Source organism: Melanotaenia boesemani, chromosome 24 (genome assembly GCF_017639745.1).
Source record: "Melanotaenia boesemani isolate fMelBoe1 chromosome 24, fMelBoe1.pri, whole genome shotgun sequence".
NCBI classification, from domain to species: domain Eukaryota; kingdom Metazoa; phylum Chordata; class Actinopteri; order Atheriniformes; family Melanotaeniidae; genus Melanotaenia; species Melanotaenia boesemani.
In genome coordinates this window covers 1,327,389-1,355,233 of record NC_055705.1, presented here as the reverse complement: position 1 = coordinate 1,355,233, position 27,845 = coordinate 1,327,389, and the positions used below count along the sequence as shown (strand labels likewise).

General features: G+C 44.3%; 3 protein-coding genes across 8 annotated transcripts in view; 1 reads left to right on the top strand and 2 right to left on the bottom strand.

Moving 5' to 3' along the window:
* The window catches only part of LOC121635309 (V-set domain-containing T-cell activation inhibitor 1-like), a 38,867-nt gene extending 31,081 nt beyond the window's left edge, over positions 1–7,786 (bottom strand). For 3 of the 4 annotated variants that reach the window (XR_006009381.1, XM_041978450.1, XM_041978448.1), the window contains exon 1: positions 7,018–7,786. Coding sequence is in view for 2 of the 4 variants with exons in the window: in XM_041978450.1 (XP_041834384.1) it covers positions 7,018–7,444 (427 nt within the window). In the remaining 2 variants the exon portion in view is untranslated. The remainder of the gene's footprint in view (positions 1–7,017) is intronic. The other variant, XM_041978453.1, reaches the window with a different exon arrangement.
* Positions 1–27,845, bottom strand: part of LOC121635255 (NLR family CARD domain-containing protein 3-like) — a 1,000,352-nt gene that overhangs the window by 602,030 nt on the left and 370,477 nt on the right. The gene's annotated exons all lie outside the window — the stretch shown is intronic.
* On the top strand, positions 11,770–15,176 carry LOC121635304. 3 transcript variants are annotated; one of them, XM_041978441.1, is made up of 4 exons: positions 11,770–12,382; positions 13,053–13,181; positions 13,630–13,730; positions 14,202–15,176. In XM_041978441.1, exons 1-4 carry the CDS (start codon positions 12,034–12,036, stop codon positions 14,352–14,354), a joined length of 732 nt encoding a protein of 243 aa, XP_041834375.1. In that variant the 5' UTR covers positions 11,770–12,033; the 3' UTR covers positions 14,355–15,176. The 3 variants fall into 3 exon arrangements, with proteins under 3 accessions (XP_041834375.1, XP_041834374.1, XP_041834376.1); XM_041978440.1 differs by having other exon boundaries at positions 13,035–13,181; XM_041978442.1 differs by lacking the exon at positions 14,202–15,176 and adding an exon at positions 13,964–14,193 and having other exon boundaries at positions 13,035–13,181.

Sequence of the window (27,845 nt, the reverse complement as noted above, 5' to 3'; positions counted from 1 at the left end):
ACTCTGTCAGAGCGGTGGACAGAGCGGTGGAGAGAGCGGTGGAGAGAGCGGTGGAGAGAGTGGTGGACAGAGGGGTGGACAGAGCGGTGGACAGAGTGGTGGAGAGAGCGGTGGAGAGAGCGGTGGACAGAGGGGTGGACAGAGCGGTGGACAGAGCGGTGGAGAGAGCGGTGAAGAGAGCGGTGGACAGAGGGGTGGACAGAGCGGTGGAGAGAGCGGTGGAGAGAGCGGTGGAGAGAGCGGTGGACAGAGCGGTGGAGAGAGCGGTGGAGAGAGCGGTGGACAGAGGGGTGGACAGAGCGGTGGACAGAACGGTGGACAGAGCGGTGGACAGAGCGGTGGTCAGAGCGGTGGACAGAGCGGTGGACAGAACGGTGGACAGAGCGGTGGACAGAACGGTGGACAGAGCGGTGGACAGAGCGGTGGACAGAGGGGTGGACAGAGCGGTGGACAGAACGGTGGACAGAGCGGTGGACAGAACGGTGGACAGAGCGGTGGACAGAGCGGTGGTTGGAAGGCCGAGTCCGGCACGTTGCTGTGAGGCCACGTCTCCGTGAGGCAGACCGCGGAGCCTCTAGCCTCGCGCTGGGTCTGCATACGGCTCAGTAGGTCGTCCATCTTGTTTGACAAGGACTGCACATTTGCCAAATAGATAGACGGCAGATAGCAGCCGCACAGTTTAACAAGCAGTCCTCCTCGCTTTCCCCTGTGTCGGCGTCTCCAACGCTGGTGGTATGCAGCGTCCTCGCCGTGGGGCTCAGCCCGGCTACCGACACGGCGGAATCTCTGCCCAGTCCCGTCCCTGTGCTCACGGTCTCCACTGCCTCGAGTGGGGCACACATTAAAGCCATTGCACCTTAGTTCGGGTGTTACATTTAAGAGTCCACAGACTTTATCCCGAATAAGTAAAAGTGACTCACGATCGTATCTAACAGTGGTTCATAAACAAGAACAAACAATACGAAAAACACAATGCGTAGGAGAGCTCTTACGACGGCGCCTTGCCACGGCGCCATCTTGTCACCTGACAGCTTTAAGAATTGTAACCAATCCACTACAAAAGTCTGGTTTTAACATATAGAAGTCTGCACGGTCAAGCCCACATTATATCAGTAAACTTCTGCAACCATTTGCCCCCAGCAGATCTCTGAGGTCATGTGATCAGGGTCTGCTAGCTGTGCAGCATGCCTGCTTAAAAACAAAGATGACAGAGCTTTAGCAGCAGTGGCTCCTGCTCTCTGTACCTTTCTCTACACCTGAGATCTGTGGACTCTGAGAAATCTGTTAAAAAGCAGCTAAAACGAATGTTTTTAAAGCACCTTGTGATTATTTATCTTGAAGGTGCTATTTTACTGGGTTAAAAATCACAGTGTCCTCCAGGCTTCACCATTGTCCAACCTGTCCTTGTCTCCGCCTCGTATGAAGTACAACTCAACGCCAGAGTAGCTAATCAGGAGTTTCGGGAGGATTCCTCCTACACCAACATATAACTAAAGTTCAGGATGGGTAGGAACTAGAGGTGCGCGGATGGGATATTTTTTCATCCGCAACCCAACGCAAAATTTCACAATCCGTCCGCTATCCATTTGCACCCAAGTTTTTGACCAATTTTCAAAACCGCACCCGCCCGCAACCCGCCGATTGATTTTAGGTCTACAGGTGATAAGTGGGCCACAATAATGCTGGCAATAGCCTACAAGCAAACTGGCACATAGCAAACAAACTGTGAAGCCTCGATAAGACTAGCTCATTCATTCCAAAATTATTTCCACCGCACAGCGTGCACGTTCACATTCTTAATTGTCCATATAGCAACCCCAAAAACGTATAGGCCTATTGCACCCCAAAGCTTGTCTTGACGGAGGAAAGCTGTCAAGGTGTTTGTGGAGGTTTGGGGTTTGACACAAGTGTGATGCACCATGTTAGACGTACCCGTCTTATGACTGTCATAAACATAGACAGCTTCACAGCTTTTGCATATGACATAACCTGCACTGGTGTCATCCTGATTCACCACCTCGAAAAATTTGTCCCAGGCAGCACTTTTTCGTCCTTCTTTTTCTTTGGTTTTTAGTTCTCCACTTTTAAGTTTGTCACGTACCACTTTCGCTGGCGTTGCCATCTCTGTTCTCTGATCTGATCTCTGGTCCAAACAAAGCAGCATGCGTAGAGCAAGTAAGCTACTAGGCCAAATTACTGCCTGATGAAAAGTGTGCTCAATTTTTCGAACTTAGGCTAACATATGAACAACGTAGGCGATATAGGCCTATATATATAGTTTTTCATTTGATAGTTCAACCGCCACCCGCCCGAATTTAATTAAAATATTATTTTTCGTCATGTCACCCGCCCGACCCGCGGATTAGCTGCGGAGTCCGCAGCTGTAACCGCCATCCGCGCATCTCTAGTAGGAACTACTTCTTCCTCCTCCTGCCACAGACATGAGGAACAAGGCGCGGCGTAGTGCAGCAGCAGCACGTATCACTGCTCAGTGATCCGTCCACAAACAGTGATGAGTGGAGATATTTCAGCTTCACAAACAGCAACGATGCAAAGTTTGATGTGTGGAGACCACAAACCTCCTTAAACGTCTGAGGACCAATCACAACACAGAACAGGTGATGAGGTTGTGATGAGGTGACATCACAAAGAGAGGAGGAGGACAGGTGGTGCTAGGGCGGAGAAAGACGCTACTCTGAGTCCTGCAGACAAATGGTATCAGGTACTAACAGGTACTATCAGGTACTACCAGGTACTATTAGCTACTATCCAGGTACTATCAGGTACTACCAGGTACTATCAGGTACTATCCAGGTTCTACCAGGTACTATCAGGTACTACCAGGTACTATCAGGTACTATCCAGGTTCTACCAGGTACTTTCAGGTACTGCCAGGTACTACAGGCACTACCAGGCACTACCAGGTACTACCAGTTACTACAAGTACTATCAGGTACTACAGGTACTACCAGGTACTATCAGGTACTACAGGTACTACCAGGTACTATCAGGTACAACAGGTACTACCAGGTACTACAGGTACTACAGGTACTATCAGGTACTACTGTACAGCTACTACCAGATACTATCCACGTATTACCAGGTACTACTAGGTACTACCAGGTACTACCAGGTAGTACAGGTACTATCAGGTACTACAGGTACTATCTAGGTACTACCAGGTACTAGGCAAGGCAGTTTATTTGTACAGCACATTTCATGTACAGGACAATTCAAAGTACTTTACATAAAACAAAGACATTACAGATATTTAGAAATAGTAAAAGACATCAACACATAATCACAATAAAATAATAAATTACATTAAAATGATTAAAAGCAAGTTAAAAGTTACCGTACAGATTTCATGCATAGACATGAGAAAAGAAATGTTTTAACCTGGATTTAAAAATGTCTACATTTGGGGAAAGTTTAATCTCCACTGGCAGTTTTTTCCATTTGTTTGCAGCATAACAGCTAAATGCTGCTTCTCCATGTTTAGTCTGGACTCTGGTCTGGACTCTGGTCTGGACTCTGGTCTGGACTAGTTGACCAGAGTCTTTGGACCTAAGAGCTCTGCTAGGTTTATATTCTCTGAACATATCACAGATGTATTCTGGGCCTAAACCATTCTGGGATTTGTAAATGATCAGAAGGGTTTTAAAATCTATTCTGTGACTGACTGGAAGCCAGTGTAAAGATTTTAAAACTGGTGTGATGTGTTCAGATCTCTTAGTCCTGGTTAAAACTCTAGCAGCAGCGTTCTGGATGAGCTGCAGATGTTTAATGACACCTGGTCTAAGTCATGATCCACGCTGCAGGTAAACACACCTGACTGAAGCTTGGCCTGTGGACCTGAGCTGGTCTCAGGGACATAGTACTCCAAGCTGAATGTATGCAGATATTTATGATAGTACTTACTTCTTACTTATTTCATAACCACGTTTATTACTGCACATCTGAACAGAAACAGGAAGCTTCAGTTTTAAGATTAAAGGAAACTTTTGTTTAAACTTCAACAGAAAAACCGGAACTGATGACTTCCCCCGAAGCCAGTAATACTTCTACTTTTACTCCCTCTGTAGTACCTGTAGTACCTGTAGTACCTGATAGTACCTGATAGTACCTGTAGTACCTGTAGTACCTGTAGTACATGTAGTACCTGATAATACCTGTAGTACCTGTAGTACCTGATAGTACCTGATAGTACCTGTAGTACCTGTAGTACCTAATAGTACCTGTAGTACCTGTAGTACCTGGTAGTTCCTGATAGTACCTGGTAGAACCTGATAGTACCTGGTAGTACCTGTAGTACCTGCTAGTACCTGTAGTACCTGTAGTACCTGCTAGTACCTGATAGTACCTGTAGTACCTGTAGTACCTAATAGTACCTGTAGTACCTGTAGTACCTGTTAGTTCCTGATAGTACCTGGTAGAACCTGATAGTACCTGGTAGTACCTGTAGTACCTGTAGTACCTGCTATTACCTGTAGTACCTGTAGTACCTGCTAGTACCTGATAGTACCTGTAGTACCTAATAGTACCTGTAGTACCTGTAGTACCTGGTAGTTCCTGATAGTACCTGGTAGAACCTGATAGTACTTGGTAGTACCTGTAGTACCTGTAGTACCTGTAGTACCTGCTAGTACCTGTAGTACCTGTAGTACCTGTAGTACCTGCTAGTACCTGTAGTACCTGTAGTACCTAATAGTACCTGTAGTACCTGTAGTACCTGCTAGTACCTGTAGTACCTGTAGTACCTGATAGTACCTGTAGTACCTGTAGTACCTGATAATACCTGTAGTACCTAATAGTACCTGTAGTACCTGCTAGTACCTGTAGTACCTGTAGTACCTGGTAGAACCTGATAGTACCTGGTAGTACCTGTAGTACCTGTAGTACCTGATAGTACCTGTAGTACCTGTAATACCTGCTACTACCTGTAGTACCTGTAGCACCTGGTAGTACCTGATAGTACCTGGTAGAACCTGATAGTACCTGGTAGTACCTGTAGTACCTGCTAGTACCTGCTAGTACCTGGTAGTACCTGTAGTACCTGTAGTACCTGTAGTACCTGATAGTACCTGTAGTACCTGGTAGTATCTGGTAGTACCTGTAGTACCTGTAGTACCTGATAGTACCTGTAGTACCTGGTAGTACCTGATAGTACCTGTAGTACCTGATAGTACCTGGTAGTACCTGATAGTATCTGATAGTACATGCTAGTACCTGTAGTACCTGATAGTACCTGGTAGTACCTGATAGTATCTGATAGTACCTGATAGTACCTGTAGGACCTGGTAGTACCTGCTAATACCTGTAGTGCCTGATAGTACCTGATAGTACCTGTAGTACCTGGTAGTACATGTAGTACCTGTAGTACCTGATAGTACCTGTAGTACCTGTAGTACCTGGTAGTACCTGGTAGTACCTGTAGTGTCTTTTATCTCCAAGATTCTTGAGAAAGTTGTATTTCACCAGCTTCATGACTTTTTAAATGAAAGTGGAAATCTTGATAAATTTCAGTCCGGCTTCCGACCTCATCACAGCCCAGAAACAGCTCTGGTCAAAGTGTTAAATGACATTAGGTTGAATACTGATCCTGGTCTAGTATCAGTCCTGGTTCTGTTGGATCTCAGTGCTGTGTTTGATACTGTAGATCACAGAATCCTGTTGCACAGGCTGGAAAACTGGGTTGGAATTTCTGGAGCGGTTCTTAACTGGTCCAGGTCCTGTTTAGAAGGCCGGAGTTATTTTGTTACGATCGGCAGCTATGAATCCGAGCGAGTGGCCATGACTTGTGGAGTCCCCCAGGGGTCAGTCCTTGGATCTCTTCTGTTCAACTTGTATATGCTCCCTTTGGGTCAAATATTACAGAACTATAGCATTAGTTATCAAAGTTATGCAGATGATACACAACTTTATGTGTCTCTGTCACCAGATGACTGCAGTCCAATGGACTTATTGTGTCAGTGTCTGGAGCAAATAAACACCTGGATGAAGGAGAATTTCCTACAATTAAATGAAGACAAAACTGAGATTATTCTGTTTGGTAGAAAGAGAAGATGGTCAGCATTGGTAAACACCTGGAGACTCGGGCTCTTAAAACCACCGACCAAGTTGGTAACCTGGGAGTGTTGATAGACTCAGACCTGACTTTCAGCAGCCACATCAAAGCTTCACTAAGAAGCTTTTTACCAGCTCAGAAACATCAACAGAATTAAAAGTTTAGTCTCCCAGAAAGACCAAGAGAAACTCATCCATGCATTCATCTCCAGTAGACTGGATTACTGTAATGGTCTTTTAACAGGACTTCCTAAAAAGAGCATTAAACTATTCAGTACTGGGAATAAAACGGCCACTGTGAGCTTCTAAAGACACGATGACTGAACAACGTTTAACATAAGATGGAGAAGAACCTCCATCAGACCCGTTCATTCAGACTGATGCTTTAACTGAAGAATAGTAAATGTAGGGATGAACAGAGGCTGAGCTGCACGTCCCTGTGTTGTTTCAAACAAAGCAGACTGACTGGTCCCAGTCCACCCAGTGTAGCTACTGGCCTCAGAGAGATGCTGCTTCTCCATCTACAGCTTCCACGTAACATGAGAGGAAACAGCAGAAGTCCAGCCTCACTGTAGTAGATGTGTGTTTGTGGATAAACCACTTTTCACTGTGTTCTTGGTAAAAAGAAAAGTGTCAGTGAGTCGGATCTAAAATGAGCTCAGACATGAAGAAGGTGTAGAAACCTTCACAGTAAACATCTCTGATGCCGCTGGATGAAGACGCGGTGAGGAGACCGGAGTCCAGAGTAAACACAACAGGACAGAGTAGAGTAGAGTAGAGACAGGTAGAACTTTATCCATCTGGTAAACGAGACATGTCTCTGGCCCTGTGCGCGCGCAGTTTCCTCCTTCAAAGACCAAACCGGTTTCTCCTCTTGGTCTTCAGCTCTGCATCGTACTCAGCGCATTTCATGGCAGCAGAATCTGCTTGTGGTCTCCGTCCAACACTTACCTTCCAGATGAGCCGCTGCTTCCACCTGATCCAGCGCAGGAAGGTGGAACCCGGGGAACGTGTCCGACCACCAACCACGGAGCTTCTCCTCCACCCACCGCTGCTGCTTCAGCTGATCCTGGTCTACAGACACGCCCACGTGAGGCTGATCCGGTTGTTGCAGGAATGATCTGTGAGGAGCAGGTGAGTTTCTTTTCCTCCCAGCGCGCGCAGCAGATCTGTGGAAGAAGCCAGAAAGTCCAGTTTCATCCTCCGAGCTCCTGGGAAGGAAATGAAAATCCCGTCTGTGGGAATCCTTCTGGTGGAGCTTCTTGTCAGCCTGTTTCATGGAGGAAAACTTCACCCATCTTCTCTCCGGTTCAACGAGCCCCTGCAGCGCGTGACCCCCCACGTTCCTGCCAACCTGCGTAAAGCGTGACGTCTCCATCTAGTGGAGAAACGCAGCAGCTTCAGCTCATAGTGACGTTTAGAAAGTAAACGCAGCTTTCCTGGATTTCTTCTTCGTGGCTTCTGTGGAAGCTTGAAGACGTTAAAGAAGATTTAACTCAGATTCAGAAACGTTGTTAATCCCCAGAAAGCATTTCATCCCCAGTCAGAGAGAAGATAGAACAACACCATACATTCAGCCAGCAGTTAGCAGCATCTCTCCACCAATCACAGCAAAGCAGTCCACACCCCCTCCTCACACCTGAAGCACCAGAAGACAGGTAGAATAAATGTAAAGCTTCAACTCCAGCCTCCCTGCTAGCTTCCACTGGAATGATAGATAGATAGATAGATAGATAGATAGATAGATAGATAGATAGATAGATAGATAGATTGATAGATCGTCCAATCACAGGCGGGTGAAAACACAGCCGGCCAATCACCTGGTTCATTCCTGCTCCTTTAACATCATTAAAACATGGAAAGCAGGTCTGTGAAGAGCAGCTGTCTCAGATTCCTGCTGCAGATTCAGTCTGGAGGTGAACAAGTTTCACTTCCGTCCTCTGAGACTGAAGAAATGTTGGTGGGTTGTTATCAGATGTGTGAACCAGGAAGTGAAGACACTTCCTCCATGGTCTCTCAGCAGAGCGGAGCTGCTTCCAGACTCTGAACCTGATCATGGACCTGATGATGATGATGATGATGGTGGTGGTGGTTCTGGTCTGTGCAGAGACTGAGAAGGTGACGGAGGTCAGAGGAGAGCTGGGAACAGATGTTACTTTAAACTGCAGCATCAGGGATGGAGACGTCTACTGGTCCATGATGATCCACAGTCAGCTGAAAGTACAGATTGGACGGACTTATTCTTTTCTTCCTGAGTACAACGCTCCTCAATATGAAACCAAATATTTAATCCAGGAAAACAGACTCATGATTAAAAACATGACAGCAGAGGACTGCAGGCTTTACTTCTGTAGCAGGATGATGGAGGACAACATGGTCTCTGTGGACACTTTCCGTCTCATCTCAGGTAAGTTCTGCAGGTTTTCTTCAGGTCTGGATCTTCAGGATCTTCTGATCCTGCTGAGTAAAAACTAGTTTCCAGCTCTACTCTGCTCTCACTGAGTCTTTGCTGGATCTTTGAACTTCTATCAGAACCTGCTTCATCCTTCATGTCTGAACTCAGCTTGTATGAAGATCACCAGTAGAAGCAGCAACAATGATGATGAAGAGTTTCAGGTCTTTACTCAGTGGGACGTGTTAAACGGCAGCTTCTACACGGACACATAAAGCTGCCGTCACTAGTTGATCATGAACAGATGGAAAACGTGGAGCCTCAGAAACACAAGCTGCTGTTATTCTGGATCTTCTGAAGAGGAACTTCAGCTCAGTCTGACGGCGTCCTGACGGAGCTCAGAATAAAGATTCTCAGAGGAAGCTGCTGAACGACGTTGTTGAAGACGTTTTCATCATTTCTACACTTTAAAGATGATTTTAATCTTAGCTGGAGAAGAAAAGATGGATGTTTTAGTTCAGAAAGTCAAACTGCTGCAGACAGTCAGTCTGGTTTTTAGAGGTTCAGGAAGTTTGAACATCTGGATGGAGGTCACCTTCAAAGTCTGATCCACACTGAACTTTAACTCTGTTGTTCCTGTGAGTCCTTTAAGATGTTCAAGATGAGGACGTTCAGGCTGATTGAAGGTGTACGGAGATAAAATAGACTCATCAACGGTGACGAATGTCAAACACATGATTCACCATCATAAATAATCTGGTAGCTGATGTTGCAGCATGTTTATTATGTATCTCCATAACCACGGTGTGAGGAACTGTTCTGTTGTAGAAAGTGTCTTTGCCCCTTTAAATTAACTAGAACAACATCACACTTGTATCTCATTAAACTCCAGATCACCCAGCTTTCCAGAAGGCCTTAAACGTACCACGTAATGGTGAAATTGTGAGGAGACTGGAAACATGAAAGAAGTCCCCAAACGACACAACGAGGATAACCAGGATGTTATGAAGGACCTCCACAGAGACAGGATTAAGAATGTCTTTATTGCTGACACAGGTGAAAGCAACGGCCTTCCTGAAAAGGCAAACGGTGAACAAAGCCACGGATTACCAGGAAGTCGGCACGGGGAAACCATGACTGCTCGACTGCTCCTGTTGTAGCCCTCCCAATCAACCAAGTACTCAAGAAGCCCACAGCGCCGTCTGGAGTCCAGAACTCCCCAGATGGTGTAGACCCGTCCTCCGTGTCTGAAGGAAGATGAAGAGGAGCCATTCCCGAATGCTCCAAGACCAGAAGCGTGATTTCCTTCCTGTACATACAGCCCACTGAGAGGTATAGAGGTGGAGTCTGAAGATGGAGGAAGCGCTGGGTAAGCTTCTTCCTCGTGATGGAACAGATTTTCAGGGGATGTTTAGAAGTGGCGTTGGAGCTGGAGATGAAGTTCTCAATGGAGCCAAAGTCCAAGAGAGCCGTGACTGTAATTAAACCACCAGGCAGGGACAAGGTGATTGGTGTAGTGAGAGGATTGGTAAGAGTAGAAACAACCATGGCCAGACTCCCTGGGAAACGTGGAGGTTGGATAGGGTACGCCTCCATACGGTGGCTTGCCTGGCCACAGTATAAGCAGCGACCCTCTGAAAGTTATCGGTGATGCTCCACAGGAGAGAGGTGCACAGTGTTCACCTGCATGGGCTCTGAGACGGCAGCAGGGAGAGTAGCAGCTGCAGGAAACAAGTCCAGAAGACAGCTCTTCCTCCGGTGGGCGACACGAATAGCGAGCTGAATGAAATGCTTCACGCCACGAGCTGAAGGTGGAGCAAAGGTTCTAAACTCATCTGGAACTGGGTGAGTTACACCATTTCATTAAAGCCACTTGCAGCAGCCAGTGTGCAAAAGGTCAGGTCATGCTCGGTGATGGACTTGCCTCCCTGCTGGAGCCAGAATAGTTGCTCTTGGACCGAAGAATCACCTGGAGAGAGCCCAAAGGCCTCCTGGAAGTGAATGAACCGGAGCTGGGACTGAGTGACAGCGTCATTTTGTCGCCAGATTGCCTCGGCTCACTGGAGAGCACATCCAGAGAAGGAAGATAACAGGCTATTTTGGAGCACTCGATGGGTAACTGGTCCAGAGTCATCTCCATAGAAAGGGAGCAGCAGAAAGCCGTTGCATGGGTCTGGTTCCCCAGAGTAGTGGTTGGGCGTGGCCACAGGGCTGGTGGTAGTAGTCCAGGGTGCTCAAGTCCAGTTCTCAAGATCTACTATCCTGGAATTTTTAGATGCAACTTTTCTCCAATACGCCTGAATCAAATGGTTCAATTCCCTCCTCCAGGTGTCATTCAGCTATGCAGACGTCTGGTAACGAGCCAGTCATTTGATTCAGGTGTGTTGGGGAAGGGTTGCATCTAAAAGTTGCTGTCTCACTGAAAAGGCAAGCAGTGAATGAAACCGCTGGATCACAAGAGAAAACCAAAAGGGCGGAGCCAGGGAAGGGAGAGAGGTAAAGTCCAATAGTTCTGGAAAGAGGTTCGATGAGGAACTAGTGTAGAGCTGGAGATTATAAAGCCTGGATGATTAACTGGTCACAAGTGTGGATGGTTAGAAATCAGGAGAATGAGGGCGGGATTACAGAAAGGAGTGGGCGTGTCCATGGCAGAGACTGGTGCAGGTGTAACACATGATGTTCTCCACTGAACCATCCAAGGTTTACTTTCAGGCTAATAAGATGATAACAGACCCACCCAGGGCTGAGACTGAGGGATTAGGAAGAGTAAATGGGAGAGAGAAGCATCACATAACACCAGTGCTCCATGGCAGCTGGATCTAAGAACAACCACAATCTCCCAGAACACGACCCAGTAGCCATCTCTGTGGCTGACATCCAAGCCAGAGTCTCCAGTATGAAGAGCTGGACAGCACCAGGTCCTTCATGATCCACACCTCCTGGATGACGAAGCTAACTTCCCTCTGTGAAGGTCTAGCTGTACATATGAACCAGCTGGTAATGGATGGAGCCACCCTGAAGATCTAACCCATCACTGATCTCTGTCCAGAAGAGTCCCAGGACTCTGGTAGAGGACCTGAGCTTTAGAAAGGAGAACCCCCCAACACAGAGGTGAGAGTGGAGTGGGGTGTTTTTTTTTTACAAATTTCCTTCTGGTTACAAACAAGAGTTACCTTCTAATTCTTTCTTGGGTCTGTGAAGAGCAGCTCACAGCGACTGTCTGACATCTTTGTGGACGTGTCCACAGTCCTGGTTCTGTTTCCTGAACCAGTCTGAGGATGAAGATGTTGGAGGATAGAAGAACAGAACCCTGGACCCTGGACATGATGCTGTTTTCTACCTTCATTCCTGCTCCTTTAACATCATTAAAACATGGAAAGCAGGTCTGTGAAGAGCAGCTGTCTCAGATTCCTGCTGCAGATTCAGTCTGGAGGTGAACAAGTTTCACTTCCGTCCTCTGAGACTGAAGAAATGTTGGTGGGTTGTTATTAGATGTGTGAACCAGGAAGTGAAGACACTTCCTCCATGGTCTCTCAGCAGAGCGGAGCTGCTTCCAGACCACTCTGAACCTGATCATGGACCTGATGACGATGATGATGATGGTGGTGGTTCTAGTCTGTGCAGAGACTGAGAAGGTGACGGAGGTCAGAGGAGAGCTGGGAACAGATGTTACTTTAAACTGCAGCATCAGGGATGGAGACGTCTACTGGTCCATGATGGTCCACAGTCAGCTGAAATGTGTTGGACGGAGTTTTTCTCCAACAACAGCCAGATACTGCTCTCCTGAGTTAGAAACCAAATATTTAGTTCTGGGTAACAGACTGGAGATTAAAAACGTGACAGCAGAGGACTGCAGGCTTTACTTCTGTAGCAGGATGATGGAGGACAACATGGTCTCTGTGGACACTTTCCGTCTCATCTCAGGTAAGTTCTGCAGGTTTTATTCCTGATGCTACAACATGCAGTAAAACATGTTCACCGCTGACGTCTCTTCACTGAAATAGTTTCTCTTGTTCTCACATTAACTGCTTTATAAATGTAGTTTGTGACAATCAGACACGTTGAAGGTCTGACAGAGCAGCAGGGAAGGAGTCCGGGTCAGGATCCAGACTTGATTCAGGTTGGATCTGAAAGAGTTTATTTGGTCTGATGAGATAAGATAAGAGTCAAGATAAGACTGTCTTTACTGGCTGGACAGAGCTCACAGTACAGGTAGGATGAAGACGATGCTGGAAGATGTGGGGGGCATCACCGAGAAAATGGTGAAGGTTCTGTAGAGCGTCTCTAAAGGACTCACAGGAACAGCAGTTTAAAGTTCAGTGTGGTTCAGGTAACCTCCATCCAGATGATCAAACGTCCTGAGCTTATTAAACCAGACGGACTTCAGCAGAAACAACCATCTTTCCCACATTTATGGTTCATGAAGCCAAAAGATTTCCAGCTTGTTTTTACTGATGGAGAAAAAAGGAATGATGTCAGCAACTTACAGATCAGAAAACAGTCCGTTGTAAAGATGCTGAGTCATGATTTCCCCCCTGCCTCTTTTTCTTTAATCTGCACCCTTTTCTGTCTCCAGATGTTCCCGTGACTCCAGATGTTCCCGTGACTCCGACCACAGAGTCAGACCATCACAGCTGGTCCAGCAACACAGAAACATGTTGGTCTGAACCTGTTCTGCTGAGCTCGTTCAGTCTGAACGCCGTCCTGCTTTTCATCATCATGGGTGAGTTTTTAGCTCATTTTCAGCTCTGCAGTCTTTGTGCTCAGCAGCTTCATGAAAAAGACCAGAATCAGTTGTTCATAAAACCATCGGTGAGAAACAAACCCATAAAGCTCCAGTTGTCTTTTATGTTATTTATTATGCTGCCAGCAGGAAAACAGGTTCAACACAATACAGGAGTCTACAGAAGTCCATTCTTCCCACGCCCACACCTCTCAGCCAATCCCTGTGGACTTAGGACACATGGACAGTTGAAAGTAGTTTGAAGTAACTTTCACCTGAATGTGACTGCACCTGGAACCCTGACTACAGCCTAAACTAACCTCCAGCTATAGTCATGTTTTAACTGGAGCCATCAGAAACATAAACAGAGCTCACGTTGATGGACAGAAGCTGAATGTCCAGCTGTGTTAGTTTTCAGGTAGAGACTCACCTGATGGTCTGTCGGCAGGTTTCCTTTGTGTGAATCTGAGGATGAAGAGCAGCCGCTGCAGGATGAAGAACCCTCCAGATTTCAGCCCTGAGAACCCAGAGATGCTGGAGAACCTGCAGGTAAAAAGAACAGATCTTCATGCTGTCATGTTAGCCGCTAGCGGACCAGAACCTTCTGGTCAGTCCATCCTGATGGTTCCCAGTCTCAGTGAAGACCAGCTGAACCAGCAGCTGATGAAGTGCTTGTTGGCTTCAGTCCTGTGCAGCCCTGCTATCATGCAGATCAGCTGACAGCTTCAGCAACAAAAACCGTTTCTCAATAGTCTGATTTTGTCCCTTTTACTGCCCCGTAGTTAACAAGACTGGAAGTAAAGACAGTTTCTCTGCACCACAGAGTCCATGTTGACTTTCATCCAGCTGTTCATCAATAATCCCATCCTCGTTGTTCAGAGAGCAGTTCTAGTCAGACCTCTGACTCAGTGCTGATTACTGCAGACACCTCAGCAGGAAGTACTTCTACTGGCTGCTGGTACTGCTTACTGTACTATCAGTAGTACTATGCCTGAACTAAGTATTCCTGCTGTGTTTCAGTGTGAGGAGATCCACCTGCTCTCATCTCCAGCTCTCTCCACATGTGTTTACTACCAAGCTCAGCATCCTTTACCTGGATGCAGACCGACACACCTGGACAGGTGGATGCCGGCTGAAGAATATGGAAGTTCTGGAGAGAAAACGGCTTCATGAAGGATTCCTGCTCCACCTTCTGTCAGAGGATTTTGGTTTTAGTTGTTTTTAAGGGTGAATTAATAAAACCCAGATACTTGATGAGCATTCATTGAATTATCTTTAAGATGTATTTCAGAGAGTTATGTTTCTTGGATGGACTCTAAAATGTGAACGGATGGGACATGATCTTCAGCTTTTAACCAAACTGGTGTGAGACCAGTTTGTACTGGTTTAGGGTTAAAGAAGACTTTGTTTGTAAGGAGCAGTGAGCTGGTTTCTTTACATTAAAAATCATGTTTGATGGTGTTTTTTTTCACTTGATTTTCCTTAGTAATGTATTTGTTTTAGACATTGAGACACGCTGACTACATGCATGTTAAGTTAAAAACGAGATCATGTTGAACATCATGGTGGACGACAGCCTATAAAGAACCACATTTTTATCTACCACAACCCCTTCCTTCCAGAGGGGCTGCATTGCATATACCTGAAGTTAAACTGGCTCAGTGTCCTGGTTTTTCTTGTTGGCCCCTCCTCTCCTGCTCATCTGATTACCTGCCCGCCCTCATATGTTTCACCGGAGTCTCATTAGTTTCCCTCATGTATGTGTATATAAGTTCCTCTCTTACCTTTAGACTCTGGTAGAAGGTCTTGTTGCTTATTCTTCAGTGGTCCAGTGTTTGTCTAACATTTGCTTTTTTAGATCCTTGAGACTTCTTCAAGCTTTTGGACTTCCTCAGCTTTGGATCATCATTAAAAGAACTTTTGTTCCAACCAGAACTGAGTCTGCATTTTGAGTTCACTCCGTACCTTGTCAGACAGTCGTGAGTCATCAGACAAGTCAGGATCAAAAACTTCCACAAACTCCTGGTGAAGCAGATTTACTGTCACATTTTCTTTCATTACCTTCATGTAATACAGAACACGGTCACTTTATATGCAGACGACGCTGCTCTATACACACATGATAATATTTGATCTAACTGGTGGGTTTAATGTGCTCAGTGTAAAAATATAATGGAAAACTCCACTGCTGCTTCTCTTTGACTTTATGAGATGTTAAAACAACAAGGAAGCAGCTTTCAGGCATTTAGTGTCTTAATGCAACTTGAGGAGCTTTTAGAAGTCATTTTGCTTGTAGTGTGATTTGTTTCTTTTGTTGGATTTCCTGAACAGTCTTTACTTCTGGCAGAAGAGTATATTGTGTGTAGAACTACTCATAGCAGTACTGAAGGAAAGTATATTCCAGTTTTACAGATTATAAATCAACATATAACTGAATCAAATTTTAATCTGTGACATGATGCTAAAATATTCATTGCAACTCAAATGAAAAGAGTTTCTGTTTTCATAGTAGTTGCAGAGAAACTGAGCAGATTCATTGACACATTTTAACCACAGTGAAGTTAATTTTAATCTTTTCATGAAACAGCCACAAACCTCTTCCTCTGCTCACCTTACAGGCGAATGAAACTGGGTGCTAAGATGACCACAAACACAGTTCTGTTTAACTTCTCACAGATGGAAATGGTAACTTTATTTATATGGTACATTTTATCACAGTAAAATCACTTTATATTGAAATACATGGTTCATTAACATAAAGACAAAAGAGAATAAACATCAGTACAGACAAAATACAGAATCTAATTCCATGAAGTGTTCAGCCCCCATCAACACCACCACACAGCAATACAACCCAACAACCTCTTCTAGTACGATTATGTGTAGGGAACTGTTGGTAATGTCATTTCTCCTTAAACAGTCTGATATTTAAATGCACTGTTTCCACAACTCTAATAATAAATGAGCAGTATCAGAAGTTAACAGTAGTCATCATAGCGGTTGTTAGAAACTGTGTTATGCTGCAGTACTGAGTGTACATGCAGCACATGGAGGCACTATGACAAGCTGAAGCTCATCTTTCCTCTGTGTAGGAGACTATGTCGGCTCATTACCTGCAGAAAGAAACATACGTGTCTTTATCAGAATATCAGAGCGTCTTACTGTAAAATGATTTAAATAAGAATAGTTTTTATCCACATCACTGTTTTATGATCGTTTGAAGCCAAAGTCAATATTCTCTGTACTGCACAGCAGTCCTGGATGCTGCTTTGCTTCACCATGTTTCCCTGTTTATCCCTCCAGCTGAGCTCGCCCGTTCTGCTCGGGTTGGGGGTTAGATGATGTCATCAGCTGATGATGATTTCAAGATGGCTGCCATGCTGACGTGGTGAAATGACATAGCTCCACAATCTTAATTATATCAAGAAAATAAGACAGCATCCAGCTCACCTGAAGCAATCTTCCATTTGTCTGAAAGAACATGGACTCCAGAATGCAAGTATTTTGAGTTTTGATTTAATATCTAGACATTCATGTTCAAGTGGCCTATACTGCACATATTGAAGAGAGTCACGACCAAGTTAGCTTGCATAGCCTAACTAACCTGGACAAATTTGTGGATACAATGGCCAGTAAAAAACTGGCTGAGGATATTGAAGATATCAAGAAATCTTTGGGCTTCATGTCTCAGGAAATAACTAATGTGGCAAAAGAGCAAAGTGGCCTCAAGGAATTGCTTGAGGAAATCAAACAATTAAAGAAATTGGTACAGGAAAAGGACAAGAAAATTGATCAGCTGGAAAGAAGAATTGATGATTTGCCATACAACGTACCCATGCACAGGCCGCAGCCGGCAGTGAGATGGATGGAAACCTGCAAAATCCTGTCAAACCCTGATCTGATGACACTTGAACAACAGGCAATAAAGTCCTTTGACAGCAAAGACATGATAATGGACAGTAAAAACATTGCTGCTTGCCATGTTTTGCCTCAGAAACACAGTAAAAAGCCAAATATTATTATCCGCTTTACTAATAGGAAGTACAAAATGGAGGTGATCAGGAATGCCAGAAAATTAAAGGGTTCAGATGTCGATGTGAATGAGCACCTAACCAAGAGAAACGCTGAAATAGCAAGAGAAGCAAGGATCTGGAGAAAAGAAAAGAAGATTCAAGATACCTGAACAAGAAACTGTAAAGTAAATAAATGAATCAAATAGGTAAATCAAACTGCTGACATTCCAACTCAATTTTTAACAAAAAGTCAAATCATTCATTAACCTAAAAAAACAACAAACCAATTTAATAATTATCTGACTAATTTAGGGCCAAAATTGGCCAAAGAAATAGGGACCTCCTGTCAAGCTGATGATGCTTTAAGTACAGACTTTTACTCTACCAGTACTACTGCCTTCTACATCCAATGTCATTTCTAATTTGTATCTCTATTACTAAATACCATGAAATGTGTTTTATCCAGATTTAGGGATAATTGGTTTGCATTAAACCAGCGTTTCATTGTTTCTAGTTCTTTTCAGGTCACCTCTTTCATCTGCTCTATATTGTTACCTGTGGAATAGAATAGAATAGAATAGAATAGAATAGAAATACTTTATTAATCCCTTCAGAGAGCCCTCAGGGAAATTTGGGTACCAGCAGCAATACAACACCAACAGTAAAGCAGGACAAGCACAAGACACAATATATACAAGTACAAAGCAAAATAGAGGCAAATAGAATGTAATAAATATAACAATAATAACAATAAGATAAGTTAAATAAAACAATATAGACAAGCATTGCACACAGTAGAGGTGGTACAGATTCCCAGTTCACTATTGCACGTATAAGTTATAGCAACTGTTTGTATGGGTTATTGTGCTTGTGTTCTATCAGGCGGACTGCACACCTCTCAACTAAAAAGTTGTGTCATCGGCAAATAGTACTGATTGATTAAAATGTTTTTCCAGCCAAAGATGTGACATTTAGCAAAGCTAGCTTCAGTGTGCTAAAAACATTACCTGTCCAGGTGTTGTTCTGGGCAGGCTTTGGCTGATGAGGAATGAACACAGAATGTGATAAACGTATAGAACGTATTGGGTGAATCTGGATTCTCTGAACATTTATCAGTCTTTTTGTTGTCTATGAAAACAGGGATAAAGGAAACTACTTGCATGTTGGGCCCCGGCTTATCCTGGAGAACCATGAGTACCCACAGAGCTGCAGTCCGGACCAGCACAGATCCATCAGATGCTGGTTGTTATCAGGCTGGTGACAGATGAGGAGCTTGGTTCCGACCTGGAGGGAGGGGAGGTGGGATGTTTTGGGTGAAAAGATGGGGCTGGGGCATGTTTGATCACAATGAGCTCCTTCATGTGGGCAGTTAGGATGGTTAGTTATGAGCTACCTGGCATGAGATCGGAGGTTTGTCTGAGGCCCTGATTGTTCAGTTCTGTTTAAATATGACTGGATGGTGCAGATGTTTGGCTGTTTTTGGTTTTCTTTGATGTTTTATTTCCATTTTCATTAAAGATGATTAAAGGTGGAATAAAGGGTTTGGTTAAGTGAGTTTTCTGTGTGGTTTGTGTGTAATGTTCATTTATTGACGGGGGTATCCCAATTCAAGTCGTTAAAGTTAAAGTGATCCTTCTCTGGACCAAAGTTCATTTAAAATGGTCTGAAGCAAATTGGAAACCTGGATGAAGATGTGAACTAGTTTGTGGAAAGCATGGACGGCGTGTCCTGCAGACTAAAGAGGAGAGGGAGCATCCAGCTTGTTATCAGTGGACAGGTGAAAAGCTGCATCTCTGATGGGATGGGGCTGCATTAGTGCCTATGGCGTCATCCTGGAACTACTTTTTACACCGTGCCGAATATCACCCTGGAACTACTTTTTACACCATGCAGAACGTCACCCTGGAACTACTTTTTACACCATGCCGAACATCACCCTGGAACTACTTTTTACACCATGCCGAACATCACCCTGGAACTACTTTTTACACCATGCTGAACATCACCCTGGAACTACTTTTTACATCGTGCTAAACACCACCCTGGAACTACTTTTTACACCATGCAGAACATCACCCTGGAACTACTTTTTACACCATGCAGAACACCACCCTGGAACTACTTTTTACACCATGCAGAACACCACCCTGGAACTACTTTTTACACCATGCAGAACGTCACCCTGGAACTACTTTTTACACCATGCTGAACATCACCCTGGAACTACTTTTTACACCATGCAGAACACCACCCTGGAACTACTTTTTACACCATGCAGAACGTCACCCTGGAACTACTTTTTACACCATGCAGAACACCACCCTGGAACTACTTTTTACACCATGCAGAACGTCACCCTGGAACTACTTTTTACACCGTGCTGAACATCACCCTGGAACTACTTTTTACATCGTGCTGAACACCACCCTGGAACTACTTTTTACACCATGCAGAACATCACCCTGGAACTACTTTTTACACCATGCAGAACACCACCCTGGAACTACTTTTTACACCTTGCAGAACACCACCCTGGAACTACTTTTTACACCATGCAGAACGTCACCCTGGAACTACTTTTTACACCATGCTGAATATCACCCTGGAACTACTTTTTACACCATGCAGAACATCACCCTGGAACTACTTTTTACACCATGCAGAACGTCACCCTGGAACTACTTTTTACACCATGCTGAACATCACCCTGGAACTACTTTTTACACCATGCTGAACGTCACCCTGGAACTACTTTTTACACCATGCTGAACGTCACCCTGGAACTACTTTTTACACCATGCTGAACGTCACCCTGGAACTACTTTTTACACCATGCTGAACATCACCCTGGAACTAGTTTTTACACCGTGCTGAACATCACCCAGGAACTACTTTTTACACCGTGCCGAACATCACCCTGGAACTACTTTTTACACCGTGCCGAACATCACCCTGGAACTACTTTTTACACCGTGCCGAACATCACCCTGGAACTACTTTTTACACCGTGCTGAACATCATCCTGGAACTACTTTTTACACCGTGCCGAACATCACCCTGGAACTACTTTTTACACCATGCCGAACATTATCCAGGAACTACTTTTTACACCGTACCGAACATCACCCTGGAACTATTTTTTACACGGTGCCGAACATTATCCAGGAACTACTTTTTACACCGTACCAAACATCACCCTGGAACTATCAGCTCATATTTTCTATGAAAAGATTAAATGTCTCAGCTTCATCATCTCAGATGTTGTTTATCTTCTACATAAAATTTGGGTTGATGAGATCTGGAAATGATTCACCATCAGCATAAAAGACTGAATATTTATATAATAAACGCTCCATTAAAATCTTTAGTAACTTTAGGATGAATTTCCCACCAGTTAATATGTAATATTCTATTAATCTGTACTTAACTCCTGTTTTAGCTCTCAAAGGCTTTTAAAGCTTAAAAATGTTAATAAAAATCAAACTAAAGAAGAAGTACAAGTACTTGATGTGTACCTCTGTAGTACCATCAGTACAACAGTTTAAACTACAGCAGGTGAAATGGCTCCATCCTGTGGCCAGAAGATGTTACTGCAGACAAACTGCAGCTTTTATACAGTTATAGCAGAAATGTTTACAGGCTTTACACTGGAATAAATCAAATAAAACACATTCAAGCCAAAAAAAGACAAATCATCAAAATGCAAGAGTCCACAGCAACATAAACACTGAGCAGAACACTTTGTTAGAATAACTCAACTCAACTCAACTTTATTTATAAAGCCCTTTAAAACAACCACAGCTGAAACAAAGTGCTGTACATAAATGGACAAAGCAACACATAACGTACAAAAATCAACCAGGAAATAAATAATATCATAAAATATAATAAAATAATTGTTCATTGTTTTAAAAATGGTTTTTAAAACAATAAGCAAATTTTAAAAGAATAAATATGAACAAATAAAACCAATAAGTAAAACAAACCACTGTACACTAAAACAGGAACAGTCTCATACTGGGCTGAAAGCCAAAGAATAAAAATGGGTTTTAAGATAAGTTTTAAAAATAGACAATGAAGAAGCTTGTCTAATGTGGAGAGGGAGCTCATTCCACAGTTTTGGACCAGCGACTGAAAAAGCTCAATCCCCCCTGAGCTTCCGTTTGGACTTCGGTACGTCCAGGAGCAGCAGGTCAGCTGACCTGAGGCACCGAGCAGGAGCATAGGGGTGGAGTAGCTCAGAGAGGTAAGGAGGCGCCAGACCATTTAAAGATTTAAAAACAAATAAAAGAATCTTAAAATGAACTCTGTAGTGCCCTGGCAGCCAGTGAAGTGAGGCCAGGACGGGGTTATGTGCTCCCTCTTACGTACTCCAGCTAGGAGGCGTGCAGCTGCATTTTGCACTAACTGGAGACGTGCGAGGGAGGACTGGCTAACCCCAAAGTAAAGAGCATTACAATAATCCAGCCGAGATGTAATGAAGGCATGGATTACTGTTTCAAAGTGTTGTTTATTAAGAAAAGGTTTGACCTTAGCAAGCTGCCTGATGTGGAAAAAGCTGGACTTCACTACAGAGCTGATTTGACTATCCAGTTTAAAATCACTGTCCATCTTAAAACCCAAGTTTGAGACTGTTGGCTTTAAAAAACCTGCCAAAGGACCCAAATCAATGGTGCAGGGTTCACAAAAGCTACTGGGACCAAACACCATCACTTCAGTTTTTTCCTCATTAAGGAATAAAAAGTTTAGGGCCAACCAGGCTTTTATGTCTTTGAGACATGCCAGAAGAGGGGCAAGGGAGAAAGACTGTTTCTTTTTAAGGGGCATATACATCTGACTGTCGTCAGCATAAAAGTGATAAGAGATGCCATGCCTTCTCAGGATTGAGCCCAGGGGCAGTAAATACAAAGAGAAGAGCAGAGGCCCTAAAATCGACCCCTGGGGAATCCCATAAGGAAGTGGAGCAGAGCTGGATTCAAAGTTTCCAGAGGTCACACTCATGCTTCTGTCGGAGAGATAAGACTTGAACCACTCCAATGCAGTACCACCGATGCCCACGAGGTGGCATAACCAAGCCACTAAAGTGTTGTGGTCCACAGTGTCAAAAGCTGCTGTTAAATCTAATAAAATAAGAATAATATGTTCACCAGAGTCATTTGCTAAGAGAGAATAAGTAGTTGAAGCAAAGATGGAGTTACACTCATTCAACGATCATTCTACTCATCAATTAAAACAATTAAGTTAAAACTGGAAACAATAATAATGACAGTAATAATAAAATGAATCCCTCCTAAGCGTGTCTGGCTACAGTCTTTGGGTCTATCAGCAGTAAAAAGACAATCATAACTAGACCTGCATGAAGTTCTAAGGAGGACTGAGGTCATCGTGGTCTCTGACCATCTCTGATCGCCATCGTTCCACGCACCCCTTGTTCCAGACGCGACGCAATCTCTGGCCATGTTGTGGGCCAGAACCCGAGGCCCAACAACCATGTCGAAGGCAACGTTTTTTAAAAACAATTATAAATCCTGAGATTTTCCCTCAAAAATCCTGAAGAAATGTGGGATGGCCAGGATTGTGTCAGGTGTGCTGGGAATGCTGATTCTGGAGCAAACCCAATATTTGATATTTGATCATTATTGTTTAGAGGGTTGTGATTTTATTTATTTATGTTTTGTGCTCCTCAGATTTATATTTACTGAATTAAAAATCTTAAATGAAGTTTTTGACTAAATTAAAAAGAAGTTTCACTGATGCTTTGACGAATCCTGAGCAAACTTCCTGGGTTGGACGAGGACCATCCAGAGGAAAACTGTAGCAAGTCTGGAGCCAAAACAAACAACCATTCACACACACACACACACACACACACTACAGGGACAAACAAACACAAACAAGTCTGGAGCCAAAACAGCTACGGAATTACTTGTTGAGATAATTTCTTACTTCTGAAAAAGTAGAGCGAAAGTTTGCCTGTTTCACATGTTTTACATGATCCAATAAATATATCCTGCAAATCTTTGCTCTGCAGGACAAAGTGGTAAATTTTAAAGATGTATTCAAATTTAGAGATGGAACCATATATATGGTGTTTTTTCAGTTCAAAAAGCAGCGCGCATGAAAACAATGCACGTGCACGGGGATCACCGCGCGCGAGTACGTGATATGAGCGAGTAAATTAGTACCCGCGAGTTAAAACACACGTCTCGAGGAGGCATTTCTGCACTGCGAGGGAATAACACAGTCTTTGCAAACAGAATCACCCATCGATCCACTGTGTTCACACATGTGGACCAACGTCCTCGCAGCAGTGTCCCGCTCAGCTCTGTCTCTGCACGCTCGGCTAAACAGTCCTCCCTCACGCAGCTGCTGCAGTTCTGACACTCCGGAAGTGGAGGCTGTGGCTGACGTGTCTAATCCTCTGATTGGTCAGTTTAAATGCTCACACATTGCCCATCCAAGCTGGTGCATCCTGGGACTTTGTCCGCCATGGCGGGAGCACGATGCTCATCCAGTGGACAGAAAATAAACAGAAAGATTTTAAAGATGTGTCCAAAGACGTAATGTTAGGTTAATTGATGACTCTAAATTCTCCCTAGGAGTGTGTGTGTGTGTGTGTGTGTGTGAACGGTTGTTTGTCCCTGTAGTGTGTGTGTGTGTGTGTGTGTGAATGGTTGTTTGTCCCTGTAGTGTGTGTGTGTGTGTGTGTGTGAATGATTGTTTGTCCCTGTAGTGTGTGTGTGTGTGAACGGTTGTTTGTCCCTGTAGTGTGTGTGTGTGTGAATGGTTGTTTGTCCCTGTAGTGTGTGTGTGTGTGTGAACGGTTGTTTGTCCCTGTAGTGTGTGTGTGTGATTGGTTGTTTGTCCCTGTAGTGTGTGTGTGTGTGAACGGTTGTTTGTCCCTGTAGTGTGTGTGTGTGATTGGTTGTTTGTCCCTGTAGTGTGTGTGTGTGATTGGTTGTTTGTCCCTGTAGTGTGTGTGTGTGTGAATGGTTGTTTGTCCCTGTAGTGTGTGTGTGTGTGAATGGTTGTTTGTCCCTGTAGTGTGTGTGTGTGTGAGTGGTTGTTTGTCCCTGTAGTGTGTGTGTGTGTGAATGGTTGTTTGTTCCTGTAGTGTGTGTGTGTGTGAATGGTTGTTTGTCCCTGTAGTGTGTGTGTGTGTGTGTGAATGATTGTTTGTCCCTGTAGTGTGTGTGTGTGTGAATGGTTGTTTGTCCCTGTAGTGTGTGTGTGTGTGAGTGGTTGTTTGTCCCTGTAGTGTGTGTGTGTGTGAATGGTTGTTTGTCCCTGTAGTGTGTGTGTGTGTGAGTGGTTGTTTGTCCCTGTAGTGTGTGTGTGTGTGAATGGTTGTTTGTCCCTGTAGTGTGTGTGTGTGTGAGTGGTTGTTTGTCCCTGTAGTGTGTGTGTGTGTGAATGGTTGTTTGTCCCTGTAGTGTGTGTGTGTGTGAATAGTTGTTTGTTCCTGTAGTGTGTGTGTGTGTGAATGGTTGTTTGTTCCTGTAGTGTGTGTGTGTGTGAATGGTTGTTTGTCCCCTATGTGTTGGCCCTGCGATGGACTGGTGACCTGTCCCGGTGTACCTGCCTCTCACCTGTTAATGCTGGGATGGGCTCCAGCTTACCCGCGACCCATAATGGACCAAGCGGGTCAGAACTTCACTTTGAATGCTCATTAATGGTGAAACGTTTGGTAGACCAGGTGAGTCCACTTCTAGAGACTATAAGTTTCCAGCTGCTGTTTTGTTTGCTACACCACCGTAAAAGCCTCCTCTCCAAAAGGCAGCCAAACACAGCTGGAACATCTGCATGTGTATCACTCAGACTTTATCGGTCTGCGTCAGCTGACGTCACACTCGGGAGGCAGCAGCAGGTCGCCATGTTGGTTGCATCCTCGCTGTAAACAGCTGTTTATCGTCTCTGCTGCGTTCTAATCTTTGATAAAACGGGAGTCTCGTGTTGTGTGAAAGACAAACTCACACGATAAAAAAGAAAAGTAGCCACAACGTTAGATTTGTTTGGTTTCCCACTTATAAACGAGGCTGTGGACGGCAGGTGGAGGATGTAACCGAGACGTCGGACGGCCGGTAGCAGAGGTGAGGGAAGGACACCACCTTCACCTCCATCTCCCTTCATGCTGTTTGCTGTCTGCATTTTCATAAAGGAAAGTAGGAGAGTTTTTACTGTTTTTATTGTGTAATGTTAATAAATTTACTTTATTTGGCTTTTTAAAGTCATTATGTTCACATTGGCTTCACTTGTAAACTAGAGGCAAAGAGGGAGGGAAATAGAAACGAGTTCATCTGTTTGTGTTTGATCAGAGTTTATTTTATTTAATCATCTTTATATAAAACAGAGTGAATGATTTTAAAGATGCAGGTAAATACCAAGAGTTCTCTGAGACCTGATGGATGTTAACTGGTTGGATGAAGTGGTTCAGATTGTGGAACTAATGGAAGCATCCAGTGTTAACTAGTTTTTTATTAACAAACGTGGTTGCAGGTCAACCAGCTTAAGAAATGATGGAGGCTCAGACTGGACACCATCCCTGCTTCTAGGACACATCAGGTCCACCCACAAACGCTGCAGGTCTGCAGGACGAAGAAGACGATCAGCTGAGGAAAGAAACGCTGCAGCAGCAGAGATGGAGTCCACCAGGATGCAGACCCTGGAGATCTACAGACCATGAAGTCCACCAGGATGCAGACCCTGGAGATCTACAGACCATGAAGTCCACCAGGATGAGACCCTGGAGATCTACAGACCATGGAGTCCACCAGGATGCAGACCCTGGAGATCTACAGACCATGAAGTCCACCAGGATGAGACCCTGGAGATCTACAGACCATGGAGTCCACCAGGATGCAGACCCTGGAGATCTACAGACCATGAAGAGGACACCAGGATGCAGACCCTGGAGATCTACAGACCATGAAGAGGACACCAGGATGCAGACCCTGGAGATCTACAGACCATGGAGTCCACCAGGATACAGACCCTGGAGATCTACAGACCATGAAGTCCACCAGGATGCAGACCCTGGAGATCTACAGACCATGAAGTCCACCAGAATGAGACCCTGGAGATCTACAGACCATTAAGTCCACCAGGATGCAGACCCTGGAGATCTACAGACCATGAAGTCCACCAGGATGCAGACCCTGGAGATCCACAGACCATGAAGAGGACTCCTGATGCTGGAGAGGAAAGCTTCAGATACACACCAGAGAGGCTGGAGAGGCAGGAGATCAGCTGATCAGAGGATGAGACACATGATGAAGATGATGACGATGATGACGATGATGAAGATGATGAAGATGATGTGTGTGTACAGTCAGACAGTTGGAAGTTTTTTTTATATTATTTGTGCAGTAAAAATGTGCTTTTTATTTTCTTTGTTTTTGTCCATGTTATTTAAACATGAATAATAAAGTGTGTTAAAGACATTCTTAAAGTCTTTTTGACTCTTCGTTGCTTCTTAAGAACATAAATAACCAGCGTCAGTTTAATAATGAAAATTACTTTAAATTTTAATTACATTAAACATCTTGTGGAAATAAACACTGAATAGAAACATGATTGTTAAAAGAAGTTTGACAGTTTTACTTTTTCATAAAAGTTTTTATTGAAATTCTCAGTCAGAATTAACAGCAGCAGCACAATGTTAAACAAATAAAACTTCAATAAAAGAAAATAGAGAAAGTGAACATGTGATATAATGAAACACTGACGTTGTGGCAAAATATCTTTAAGTCATGTAGAGAAAGAATTTTACATGTTTGATGGAAATTTCAACACTGAAATAATATAACGAGTAATTGTGGTAAAAACTTTAAAGTATGTTTAAATAAGTCACCAAGAGGACCAATGAGAGCAGAACCAGAAGTCTTCTTTATCTGCTGCAGGCCGTAGACCTCCATGAAGCAGATCCAGAAGTCTTCTTTATCCGCTGCAGGCCGTAGACCTCCATGAAGCAGATCCAGAAGTCTTCTTTATCCGCTGCAGGCCGTAGACCTCCATGAAGCAGATCCAGAAGTCTTCTTTATCCGCTGCAGGCCGTAGACCTCCATGAAGCAGATCCAGAAGTCTTCTTTATCTGTTGCAGGCCGTAGACCTCCATGAAGCAGATCCAGAAGTCTTCTTTATCCGCTGCAGGCCGTAGACCTCCATGAAGCAGAACCAGAAGTCTTCTTTATCTGCTGCAGGCCGTAGACCTCCATGAAGCAGATCCAGAAGTCTTCTTTATCCGCTGCAGGCCGTAGACCTCCATGAAGCAGATCCAGAAGTCTTCTTTATCCGCTGCAGGCCGTAGACCTCCATGAAGCAGATCCAGAAGTCTTCTTTATCCGCTGCAGGCCATAGACCTCCAAGAAGCAGAACCAGAAGTCTTCTTTATCCGCTGCAGGCCGTAGACCTCCATGAAGCAGAACCAGAAGTCTTCTTTATCCGCTGCAGGCCGTAGACCTCCATGAAGCAGAACCAGAAGTCTTCTTTATCCGCTGCAGGCCATAGACCTCCATGAAGCAGAACCAGAAGTCTTCTTTATCCGCTGCAGGCCGTAGACCTCCATTAAGCAGAACCAGAAGTCTTCTTTATCTGCTGCAGGCCGTAGACCTCCATGAAGCAGGTCCAGAAGTTGTCTTTATCTGCTGCAGGC